The sequence below is a fragment of the Brassica oleracea genome, chromosome C5, assembly GCF_000695525.1.
Source record: "Brassica oleracea var. oleracea cultivar TO1000 chromosome C5, BOL, whole genome shotgun sequence".
Classification (NCBI taxonomy): Eukaryota; Viridiplantae; Streptophyta; class Magnoliopsida; order Brassicales; family Brassicaceae; genus Brassica; species Brassica oleracea.
The window spans coordinates 18,602,573-18,616,121 of record NC_027752.1 but is presented as its reverse complement, the minus strand read 5'-3'; the positions used below and the strand labels follow the sequence as shown (position 1 = coordinate 18,616,121).

The following is a 13,549-nucleotide window of genomic DNA, read 5'->3' as shown; positions in this document are numbered from 1 at the left end:
AAAATATTAGTTGTACCATATAAAAAATACAATTACCTTAGTTGTACCACTGTTGTATGTTTACATATGCTTGCCCGGATACAATGAAATCATCACTATTGTGAAAATACTTGTCATGTATGTTTTGTAAAAAATAAGTGGACAAACAAGTTAACAAACCTTAAAAGTATAAGGTAGATCAAACAAACTTTTGTGATGGAGTTAGAAATCTAAAAAAAAAAAAAGAACACAATACAAAACACAAAGACACCTTTCCAAACACTTAAAAATTAGACTATTTGATTGGTTTTTTAATAGGGAACACCCAAAAGAATATTTAAATTTTACAACCTGCACAGTTGTACTAGTTATACTAGTAGATCCTATTTTAGTAAATTAGACATAGTTGTCCTAGATTTACCAGTCGAACCTATTTGAGTTTTACGAGTTGTACCAGTAAGACAACACAAATATATGAGTGTTATATTTTATCAAGTTTTACCATGTTGCACCTGTATTACCTGATTGAAACAACATAATGCATAAATAAAGTTTCACAACACATAAATAAATTCTACAACACAAATAAGTTCCACAGCACACAAATAAATTCTACAACACAAATAAGTTCCACAGCACACAAATAAATTCTACAACACAAATAAGTTCCACAGCACACAAATAAATTCTACAACACAAATAAGTTCCACAGCACACAAATAAATTCTACAACACAAATAAGTTCCACAGCACACAAATAAATTCTACAACACAAATAAGTTCCACAGCACACAAATAAATTCTACAACACAAATAAGTTCCACAGCACACAAATAAATTCTACAACACAAATAAGTTCCACAGCACACAAATAAATTCTACAACACAAATAAGTTCCACAGCACACAAATAAATTCTACAACACAAATGAGACTCATTCATCATTTTTTTCGTTACCACTTCCTTCGTTGTCACCTCATTCGTTCTCATTTCCACTGCTGTCACTGCTGTCACTACCACTGCTATCACTGTCAGTGCCATCACTGCCACTTTCTTCGTTTTCACCAATCAATGGTGGAAACTTCTTCTTTCTCTTCCTCCGATATTCTCCGGCAGATGGGAATCTAGTAACTTGTAGTCTTCCTTTTTTTTTCTCCACATACGGAGGGAGGACAACCTGATATCGGATTTCCTCAGGAATTTCAGAACTTTCCCATGTTGAATGATGAGGCACTGGATATATTGTCCTGTAATATGCCAAAGTCCACTGCTCCATCCAGTAATACCTAGAACAATAATGTTCAGCCATTTCTCCACGCGCCATGATGGCAGCAAGTGCATGCACACAAGGATACCGATCAATATCAAAACACCTACAATAGCATGTTTTGTTGCTCAGATCAACCAAATAACCATGACCATCCTCGCCAAGCACATTGTAGTGACCTTCAAATGTATTTAGCTCGGTCACCTTCAGCTTTTTAGCCGAAGGATATATGTGATGCAATATCCCATGCACATGTGGGATTAGTATCTGCCTCTCTGGTACGCGTAGAGATAATAGACGGTATTTGTTGAACCATTCTGTTATCTTTTCCACGATCACATCAAGCATTGGCAACAACGCATATTTCCTTGGTTCCTTCAAAACACCATTGATAGATTCAACAGTGTTGGTTGTGTCTATGTTGTACCTTTCTCCCGGAAATTTACATCTTGCCCATTTTGTCTCATGAACACTGTCATCTAGATACTCGGCCGCTTGAGGATACATTTTCCTGAAATCGTTGTAGCATTTGATGAACTCCACCTCACTGTAAATACCAGCAATACTTCTAAATTTTTTGGCAACCCCTTTCTTGTTAACATTGCTGCAAGCTCCGCTGACATTATTAGACAAGTGATAATTGCAATATCCATGGATCGCCAATGGGTATACCTCGTGTACTTTCTTGATGATGCTTTGGTTTCTATCAGTACAAAATACAAGCTGAGGATCATCTGGTATCAAAGTTTTTAATATAGTTAAAAACCACTCCCAGCTTGCATTTTTCTCACCATCTACTACTGCAAAAGCAAGGGGATAATGATGATGATCTGGATCTTGAGCAGTGGCAATGAGAAGCACTCCTTTGTACACACCCTTCAGGTGAGTTCCATCCATTATTATCACTTGCCTCATCGCCTTGAACCCTTCGATGCAAGCTCCGAGCGCAAAGAACATATACTTAAACTGGTTCTTCTCATCCACTTCTAATCGTGTAATGGTATCAGGATTCATCCTTTGTAACATGTACAAGTAAGATGGCAGCCTAGCAAAACTCTCCTCCGGGTTACCACGTAAATCACTCAAAGCTTTATTTTTCCCTCTCAAAGCCGTAGAATATGAAACCTTAACACCCAGCTTGTTCTGCACCAAATCTATGAGAGTCTTTGGATCCGGAGTCTTGTATTTGCCGGGATAATCAGAGTGCACCACTGATGCGACCAAGCTTGGTGTGCCTCTTTTCTTCTTCTTCATGACACTTGCATCTCCACGAGAGCACGTATGAATCTTTCTATACGTTCTGATAGAGAAAAAATCAGAGTTCTTCAGCTTTGCAGCTCGTAAATACCATATGCATCCAGCCCCACGACATTTCAATATGTAAACCCGAGGATTCGACTTCTGTATATCAACCTCAAAACAATTGGAATGCACACCTTTGTCCACTAAATCCCTCACTTCTTCTCTAGTCGCAAATTCTTGATGAAGACTAATATCAATGCCATCATCCCATTCTGAATTGACAACAGGAGGTTCAACTGCTATAACAGCCGGCAACTCCTCCCTATCATCCATTTCATCACCCTCTTCACTGATTTTCTCATGCTCAAACTCATCCTCCTGAATATGAGGAACAATTTCCAACTCTCCAACTTCAACTATGCCATCATTAGCTCTGGCATCACTCAGATTTTCCTCATTCATAGAAAACATCTCGTTGCTCTGATTTTCTGAGACGATTTTGGCAAGTTCCACATGCAAGACACAACGTCGGTTCTTCTTATCTACCATCATCAAATATCCTAAAACATCTTCATCATCCAAGATATAACAAGAATTTTTATTATTCAAGACCAGCGGAAAGTAACTCAGTTGAAGCTTGGTGGCATCTACATCAATCTTCAGTTTTTTGCCTATTCTATCAACCAAGTGGGAATAAGTAATCTCCTCATATCTTCCTTTCATCACCAAAGTAGAAATATGTCGGTCTACACCATGTTCAAAGTGTATCACCACAGATCCATTGCTATCCATACTTCCTGAAATGAGTAAAAAACAACAATATTATTGAGTAGTTGTACAAGTTATATGAGTTTTACGGTTGTAAAAAATATCTGTTATATTATCACTTTGACGGGTTTACATATCAAACTAGTTATAAGTTATACAAGTAATACCAGTTATCGGACGTTCATTTTGCACATGACTATTACAAGTTATATTAGGTGTATCAATACCACCTATTCAATGTGTTACACTTAGTTGTACCAGATTTACTAATGATACATTTTCTATAAAAATGTTAGTAATACTACATCAGTTGTACCAGTGAAACTAGTTGTTAAAAAATTTTGTGTTACAAGTTGTACCGGTTGTACCATACACAAAAACGATTTCTTTTGCAATTTTATGTTTCATACTCTAACAAAATTCTATCAACCAACCTTATAATCTGACTAACAGGTAACATGTATTTTATATGACTTAACCGAAACAAATAACAATAAAAATATAAGAGAGAAAGACAAAAAAGAGAGAGGAAGAGAGTTTACACTTACCAATAGATTTCAGAACCAAGGACGACGCAAATGGGATGTTTCACGGTGTCATAACCTGTAAAAATACCCTAAGAAACAGAGGTAAAGGTTTGTGGGTGAAGAGTTGAAGAATAGAGGTTTGGTTGGTGAAGGAAATGAATTTTCGTGGTTGGGTATGGTTGAAGAAGAAATGGAGAAGAAGAAGAGTGATTAAATTTTCAGTGGGACCCAGACAAAATCTGATGGCTAAGATTAAAACAGGCTCATAAGATCCAGCGGCTGAGAGACAAGTTTCATTAATGGCATTATTGTAAATATTTCATCTTTAAAGATCGGACGGCTCAGATTATAACGTGAAGAATCAGATCCAATGGTTGATGTTGAGCTTTCATTAAGGGTATAATCATAACTTACACTCATTTGTCCCATAAGAGATTAGTTTTGGTGGTTATAGATTTTTTTTTTGTCCTTTGTCCCTTTGTAGATTAAAATCCGTTTATTTTGGATTGGGCTTTTGGGCCAAATTTTACATCTTACGGATCAAGGAAACAAAACAGCCCATCCCCCGCGTGACGTGGATAAAAAACGGCTCCCCATTGGATGATTTTCTTGGCCTACGTGGACAGGCTATCTGATGCTCTTATTCTCCTTTTAATTATTGTATGATATTGTTTTATCCTCTTGTATTTGTATATTTCTTTTTCTTTCCAACCAATATTTCTAGACTAATAATAAGAGTGTTATTGCAATATATATATATATGCTTAATGTTACGTGAATCATTTTTTTTTTTTGATAAGTATGTTACATGAATCATGTATGCTGGCATAATGGACTAGGGATCTCAACGTTTGATAGTATGAGATAAAGACACACAGAAAGAATTAAGGAAATAGTATACAAAAGAAAAAAAATTCAAATCCACTCCATCACACCTTCATTACAAGAATTCATCAAATTAGCTACGGATTGGCAAAGACGTTTCCGTAGCTAAATGTATTAGCTACAAAAATAGCGAGAGAATATATAATTTCATTTTTGTAGCTAAATTTGTAGCTAACTTTAGCAATCTCTAGCTAGATAAATTCTGTTAGTCTCTGTAACTAGATAGCAATGTCTTAAGTAGGGATAAATTGTCTCTATAATTATTATACTTATCAATAGATAACCACAAAAATACGTAACTAAATAACAATAACATATGTATCATAACCAATCCCTAAAACTTAAAACTTAAACTCCAAATCCCTAATTTTATATACTTTAACCTAAACTTACAAATTTTGTGTGTATTATCATCAACCCCTAAAACCTAATCAATGAAAACTTAAACTTCAAACCCAAACTCCATATACTTTAAACTTAACCTACAAATGTATGTATATGAGCGCCAATCCCTAAACCTTAAAACCCAAACCCCAAATTCTACACACTCGACCTAAAACCTACAAGCATACACCCTAAACCCTAAGTTATCAAATTATAATGAAGTCATATGTATATAATTTATTAGAATGTAGCTTTTTTTTTGTAACACATAATGTAGCTTTATATACGATTTATTAAAATATGCTATAAGTCTGTCTAGTAAACATTATTACTCTAATATACAACTAAAAATTTATAGTTTTAATTTTTTTTTTTGAAAATTCAAACTCATAACTTGTATTTAAACCTTAAACCTTAAACACTAATTCTAAACTCTAAATCTTAATGGCAAAAAACTTTAAGTTTAATCTCAAATCTTAGTCTCCAACTTTTAATTTCAAACCCCAAACTCCAAAACAAATAACATATAAATGAATATCTTATTAGCTAATCTACATTCACTTAAACAATTTAACACGCTTGGATGAGATTTGATCCAAGAGATGAAATTAATTCTTTTTTTTCTTTTTCTTTTATCTCATTTCTCTTCCTTCGACAGATTCTCTTTCTCTCTTTCTATTGGTCAATTTGTTCCTTTCTCTCTCTTTCTATTGGTCAATCCATTAGCTGATGGATTACAAATACTAACCGTTGATAAAAAATAATCAGATGGTTCTGGTTAGTTCATTTGTGTTTCTTCCTTTCTCTCGCATGTTTCATCTCTTTCTTCCACCGTTTTTAAAACCGGACCGGAAGCTGAACCGAAATTTTTTTGGATCACGGTTCAATATGATTCGATCAGGTCAAACCTGGTTCAATACTTTGGTTCAATATATTTTTAGTATATAAATTTTAAAGTAATATTATTAAATATGATACAATTAAAATATAAATAAATTTAAAACATAAAACATTATAAATATAAACTAGTTTTATGTTTAATGGATGGTTTATAGATTTTTGATAGTTTTAGTGATTTTTATCGGTTTAATAACTTTGAAATCCAATCCATCGACGTGGTCGGTTCATGGTCGAACCAATTACTAGACCCAACCCGACTATATAACCGGTTCATGGTCGAACCCGGTCCAACCATCGGGTCGGTCCGGGTTTAAAAACACTAGTTTCTTCTTACTCTTTCTCTCGCTCAGATGTAATTCTTTGTACCTTCTTCTGATAACTAATAATCTTTGTCTTTCTTCTTCATTTATGGATTTATTATTTAGCATCATAGTTGTTCCGTAGGACTAGGGATGTCAATTGGGCTGTCCATGTCCAAATGGGTTTGTCGAGTTGGACAATCTCGTTTATTGGACATGAATTGTCAAAGCCCAAATCCAAATAGGACCATAACCAGATGGATTATCCATGGGGCCCAAAAATATGAGTTATATATTTTTGTCAGATAAATATTTTTTTAGTTATTTTACAATAAATGTAACTTCATAGTTTTATAAAAAAAAAAAATATGATTTTACGGTTTGACAAAAAACATGATTTTAATAAATTTTACGGTTTTGGGAAGAAAAACATAATTTACAAATTTGGCGGAATTTTTTTTTTTTTGCGGTTTTGGCGAGAAAAACGTGATTTTGCGGTTTTGACAAAAAAACATGATTTTTCGGTTTTGGCTAAAAAGCTTGAATTTGCGGTTTTGGCAAAAACGTAAATTTGTGGATTTGGCGGGAAAATGTGATTTCGCACTTTTGGCCGGAAACATGATTTTTTTTTGTTTTGACGGAAAAATGTAATTTTTTCGGTTCTGGTGAGAAAACGTGATTTTGCGATTTTGGCGAGAAAACGTAATTTTACGGTTTTGGCGGGAAAACGTGATTTCGCGCTTTTGGCGGGAAAACGTGATTTTGTCCTTTTGGCGGAAAAACATGATTTTACGGTTTTGGCGGAAAAACGTGATTTTGCGCTTTTGGCGGGAAAACGTGATTTTGCGCTTTTGGCGGAAAAACATGATTTTGTGGTTTTAGCAGAAAAACGTGATTTGCGATTTTGGTGGTAAAATATGATATATTCCCAAAATTAGAAAACCCTAGATTTTTGTGTTTATTGGACTGTCCATGTCCAAGTGGTTAAGCCCATCTAATTTGGGTTTAATGGAGTTTTGTCCAATTGGACAGTTTTAATTTTTGGGTCTAATATGGTAAGACCATTTGGGTTTGGTCTTGGATAACCCATGGTCACTAAGCCCATTTGACATCTCTACGAGGCTTCGATGGTTTAGCTCGCTGGAGATGAATAAAGGGGGAAGTTCTTAGCCTCTCTCTGCCACGAACCTCGCCGGGAAAGCTCTCTCTCTCTCTCTCTCACTCACTATCTCTCTCTCACTGATTTTGTTTTTGTTTTTGGTTCAGGAAGGGTTGTCGTGAGCAGAGTTGGTGGTCGTGAGCTTGAACACAGAGGAGGTACGGCGTGGTGGTGGTGGTGCTAGCCGCCTCTGCTCACCGGAGAGTGAAGACAAAACTTCATGGTGGTGCGGCGGATGATGACGAAGACGTTTAGATTTAGATTTAGGCTTAGGTTTAATTTTTTTCGGTTTAGTGATTTTTTTTGCTTCGGTTTAGTGTATTTTTTTTAAAAACATTTTTGGTTTAGTTCTGTAAACCAATTTTAATATATAAATAAATTTTAATTTTATAATTCAACTAGTGGTATTCCGGCCCTACGCGCCGGGTTCGTATGTTTTATTTTTACATGAATTTATAATTCATTTTATAGTTTTACTAAAGAAAATATGTTAAAATATGAAAATGAAAATATGTTGAAAGAAAATAATATTTTTTTCGGATTCATTTGATAGTGGTTCAATTACGTCCTGATTTCTTGGATATGTTGTGGTAATGTTTGTTTTAATTTATATAACATGCTATGGATTATTGGTATTCTATTAGTCAGGAAAAAGTTATTGGTATTCTATTATACAAGATGGGTAAACATAATTTTAGATTAAATGATAGTAGTATAATGTTTAATTTTTACATAAATTCTGTATATATTTTTAATATCATATATACCTGATGAATTTTCATAGTTTTCTTGTAATAAAATAACACTACATAATAATGAACCGCTAAACCAGAAAATATCTATAAAAAAAAAAGATATGTTGGAGCTTTATGTTGCCATTATTGTCTCGTTGAATTTGACTTAGCACTGCTCTCATCTAAAGTGTTTTTATACTGCTTTTGTGTAGTTTATTTCGCTAAATTTGTTCGTCTGATGCAAGTATGACAGAGGTTCTTAAGCAAAAAAAAAAAAAAAGTATGACAGAGGTTGGAGAAAAGAAAACTTCATATCACCATTATTAATCAAAACTTTATCTTTACGGTACTATGCGTCTTCTGCGCGTGTTTGTGGACTTTAAAAAAAAAATATTGTGTCTGTGTCTGATTACTTCAATATGTTACGAAGTATATGCAGGTATGGCCGTTTGCTAACACGGGTGTGGGAGAGTGGTATCTTTATTTTCGGCTACATCTTGAACAGTCATAAGGTTTGAAATGTTGTGCTCGCGGTGGAGTGATAAGTTGTTTGTTATATGTTGCTGAGATTTGATTTATTTGCAGGTTTGTGAATTTGTGTTTTCGGGTATGCGCTTGGCTCCGTAATTTGACCTTGTTAAAGGTAATTTTTTTTTTGTTTACTCGATGTTGACCACTTTTATACAGAAAAGCTTTGTAAGCGCTCTGAAAAAGAGGTAGATGGCATGTGTAACTCTCATATCTTATCTCCAGCCAATCTAAACGATAGCAAGGATCTCCTCATTTGTATGTATTAATAACACTTCTTGCATTGTTTTTTTTATGGTTGTTCGTATTGGATACATAGTTTTTGTGTTTTCTTTTAATTCAGAGTATAATACGTGTGTATTCCCATCAAGCACATCTGATTTTTGTTTGTTCTCCTCCCAGCCAAGTCTATCCAAATAAGTGTTCTCTTCGTTAATCTTTCCAGTGCAGAGCATGAGAAGACCGTAGAGATATGTTGCGTAGGTCTGGTTAAATATAGCGCATGGGTTAAATACTATGATTTGCCCAATGCAATTTTTTTTTACCCTATAATTATTAATATTGAAAAAGAAATAAAATAAAAAGTTTAATTTCTTTTTTGTTTAAACTTTTAATTTATTATAGTTTATAATTTATTATACATGTACATACATGTATTTTGATATAATGATGTATAAAATATCAAAATATAAAATAAAATAATTAATTAAAATAATTTATTTTTAAAATAATAATAGAAACATTAGGAGAATCTCATATTGTTATAGAATAGATATAAATAATTTGTATACTTTGAAAAATTGAAAATTATGATTTGAAATAAAGATTTTTATTCGTTATATTCTTGAAAAGTGTCTGGTTTTTTTTAATAGAACCCCCTAAATTTTCTAAGTCATGCTCTGAGCCTTGTCGATGTTTTTATACAGAAAGTACCCTTCCATGCCTACAATGTACTGAGCTCCAGGTTTGTTGTGGATGAGGCATGTCTTCATAAATGAACTTTTCTGTCTGGTTGTCCGCGTATTTGATGTTTGGCCAGCTCCATCAGGTTCAAGCTTTCTGTAAGCACATCAATTTTTAATGATTTCTTATCACCTTGTGTATACATTGGCTTAGATCGCAGCGTGAGGCTTCTGCAACACGTGACATGAAGCTGAAGGTGTACAGTGCAGTGTTGCATGTGTTCATGTTGTCAGTAGAAGCCAAAGGTGTAGCCTGGAAGGCTGGTAGTAAGCCTGAGATAACAACAAAGTGGAATTTAGAGTGCTCCGGACAGGCGTATAAATGCAGCAGGACGTTGTGTTGGGGACAGAGGTTGAGAATACTGTTTTCTTACTTTCGTTATCAGATTGAGTGATGACTTGTTCGTGTTGGTTATGTGGCTGAAGTCCCATATCTGAATAACAAAAAAAAGTAAATGGTTATGTGGTGTTTAGAATGTGTTCTCTCAGGAAATGAGTGTAATGATTATTTAAGAGAAAATGGGCCTTGGTCAACTTGGTAATGCTGTCTTATACGCCGATGTTCCTTCCTAATTTGACGGGCAAGCTAGCCTGAAACATGTGAATCGGTGAACTGTGAGTTTTTGTTTATGAGCAGAGGACGTGACCATCAATAACTAAATAACGCAACAGTTACTTTATCTCTTCTTCCCCTCTCATCTGTTGTAGGGTGGATAGTGAGATAGTCTGGGTGTAACCAAGGCCTCATTTATCACATAGTGTTTTAGACAAATAATTTAGGGTCAAAGATGAGCTTTGTTGTGAAGTTGAACTCAGATAGCATCACCTGATGGTTCTTCCCATTAACTCGTCTAGGAATCCTGGCAGTGGTCTCTCATGGGCTTTCTCAGCATATGTGTCCTGAGTATGTGATCCTAATATATAAGAAAACATGTATATTTATCAGGGCACTCACGGTTTAAACTGTTTTAAAACAGAGCTATTACATGTATATGTGCTATCTCTGTAGCAGGACGGATAAAACTTATATCTATTTCTAGACTTAGAAAAAAACAAAATAAAATGTAAGGTCAAGTACCTTCGTACATTTTCATCAAGAAAAACCAAGTACACACCCATAAGATCACCCCTCTTCTTGACATTCCTTGCTTCCCAGGAACGTAAAACATGGGTGACAACAGTCTTACGATGCCGGGCTGCCTTCAACTCACCGGAAAGAACCTGTGGATTCGTCATAGTTATAACTGCTGAGTTAGAGAGAGATAATATGGTACGAAAAGAAAGAACGACAATAAAATGGAAACAAATTTTTGTGGATCTATATATATACAAACTTTTAGTATTGTAGAAGAGGGACGGTGTGATATAGAATTGAAGACGAAGTAGTGGGAGCCATTGCAGACTTCAAATCTTTCCGAAGGAGATGAGAGGTCACCATTGTTGTAGGATGTGTTTGCAAGGAGAAGATCTGAATAAATTAGGTGGCTCAATGAGATTTGGCAAGTTCATCCTCACTATTTATAGTATCGATTCCTCAGAAGTTGAAAAGAGATTAAGGAAGGGGAAATCAAAGATGTCGTAGTGGGAGAGATGGTAGTGGGAGAGATGGGTTGAAGAAATTAATGGTGAAGCGTAATGACTTGGTTTCGGTGTTGAGGTAATGCGTTACGTTAATGGCGATTCAATGTTTAGGGTTGGCGGATATGATGAAGAAGGTGATTCTGGTCGACTGAAGTGTTGGCCCGACAACATCTATTTTAAGGCCCAGTTTAAGGAATCGCTGATTGAAGAAAAAACATTCTCTTCAAAAAAAAGAGACGCGTGAACAAAAGAGATAACCAGTCGCGAGCCGCCAAGTGTCCAAAAACGCCTCATCCTCTTTGGTGACGTGGAAGGCTGTGAGCAGAGCACAAACCTACTTTATATATATAAGATTCTCAGATTAATTTTTATTTTTATTTATTTTATTTAGAATTGATTTAATTTGTGATTATTTAATATAGCTACATAAATTCATTAGCTAAAATTGTCACTAATTAGCAAAGGAACAAGTCGTAGCTACATTATTGCTATTGGCTACGATTGTTTTAGCTAATTTGTTGCTAGTTGGCTACGGATTGGCTACAGATTGAGCTTAGCGTTGGTGCTGAGGCCAAGGAATCAATCCGTCGCTATCCGTCGTCTTCTTAATTCTAGCTACAGATTATGTCTAATAGCTACAAATTAATCGGTAGCTATATTAGCAAATTCTTGTAAACATACATTCATTCTCAAAAATAAAAAGTTCATTTCCATTTAGCTTCACCGTATATTATATGAACTTTTGTTTTTGGTAGGTGCATTATATGAACATTTAGAATATGTTTATGCATGTTTGAGCATCATTTGTCCGTCCATATATGATCCTCTTAGAGTCCAAGTAGGTCATTTGCATTTATAAGTATTTTGGAGTTATTTGGGAGAAGATTGAAATGGATTTTTTTCCAGAAAATTAGAGATTGAGCATGGAAAGAGGCGTCGGCAGAAAAATTTTCTCATTATTTATAGCAAAATCACAAAATATGTCCGTTATAAAAGAGTCATCTCCTTCCATGCCCTCATATGTCAAAGAGCAATCTCCTATGAGCCTCTCAAATCTCCTATACCTTTATGACTTTAATGAAGTATGAATATTCGATTTTATCATTTTCTAGTTTTTTTTATGTTTTTATAAAATCATTTTCAAAATTTCAAAATTTCAAATTACAAAATTCTGAATTTCAAAATTCCGAATTTCAAAATTATAATGATAAATTTTTAAGTTGTTATACTGAGTTCTATTTCGTTATTACTAAGTTAATTATACTGCGTTTTACTAGTTATATTGAGTTATATTAGTTATACTGTGTATTACTAATGAGTTAGTTATAAAGTTATTGTAATTTTATTGAGTTTTACTAGTTATACTAAATTATACTTGTAACACTGCGTGTATTACTAGTGAGTTAGATATACCGAATTATACTACATGAGTTTTACTAGTTATACTTGTAATATTGCGTACTACTAATGTCATTCCCTGGTAGATTCAAGAAGCAACTTTTAGAGAAGTACAAGGCTCTGTTTGAGAAGCAAATGAGTGAAGCTCAGGTTGCAATGCCCATCATCGATGCTTTCATGTTGATTCCTCAATACAACAAGTTCCTGAAAGATGTTGTAGCTGCAAAGAAGAAGGAGATGGAAGGCATGATGATTCTTACCCATGAGTGCAGTGCCATCATCCAGAGGCATGATGTTCCAGAGAAGTTAGAGGATCCAGGATGCTTCACACTACCTTGTGCTCTTGGACCTATGGTATTTGAGAAATGTCTCTGCGATTTGGGAGCTAGTGTCAGCGTGATGCCTTTGTCTGTTGCAAAGAAGCTTGGATTCACTCAGTACAAGAAGTGTAGACTCTCTCTGGTGGTAGTTGATCATTCAGTGAAGTACCCTGTGGGCATCTTAGAGGACCTCCCTGTGAAGATTGAAAGGTATGAGATACCTACAGATTTTGTGGTGCTTGAGATGGGTGAGGAGCCTCAAGACCCATTGATTCTAGGAAGACCATTCTTAGCTACAGCAGGAGCTATTGTTAATGTGAAGGAAGACACGATTGATCTCCATTTGGGTAAAGAGAACATCCTCCACTTTGACATCAAGGGGAAAATGAGAAAACCAACTGTGTTCGGGCAAACCTTCTACATTGAAGAGATGAGCACTCCTGCTGATGAGCACCTTGAAGAGTTACCACTTGAGGACAACGAGGAGGGAGCATCTCCCTTTACTCATTCCTCATAGAAGGTAACCCACTACTTTCCCTTGTATATACCATTTCGTTTTTGCATATTAGTTTTCTCTTTTTGGGTATCTCTCTCTCCTTGACAACACAGAGACTGT

General features: G+C 35.0%; 2 protein-coding genes across 2 annotated transcripts; one reads left to right on the top strand and one right to left on the bottom strand.

Annotated features, from left to right (window-relative positions):
* Positions 1–955: 955 nt before the first annotated feature.
* On the bottom strand, positions 956–3,280 carry LOC106344696. Its single transcript, XM_013784016.1, has one exon. The coding sequence runs from the start codon at positions 3,278–3,280 to the stop codon at positions 956–958; it is 2,325 nt and encodes a 774-aa protein (XP_013639470.1).
* Positions 3,281–12,682: 9,402 nt separating this feature from the next.
* Positions 12,683–13,450, top strand: LOC106344695. Its single transcript, XM_013784015.1, has 2 exons — positions 12,683–12,918; positions 13,003–13,450. Exons 1-2 carry the CDS (start codon positions 12,683–12,685, stop codon positions 13,448–13,450), a joined length of 684 nt encoding a protein of 227 aa, XP_013639469.1.
* Positions 13,451–13,549: the final 99 nt, after the last annotated feature.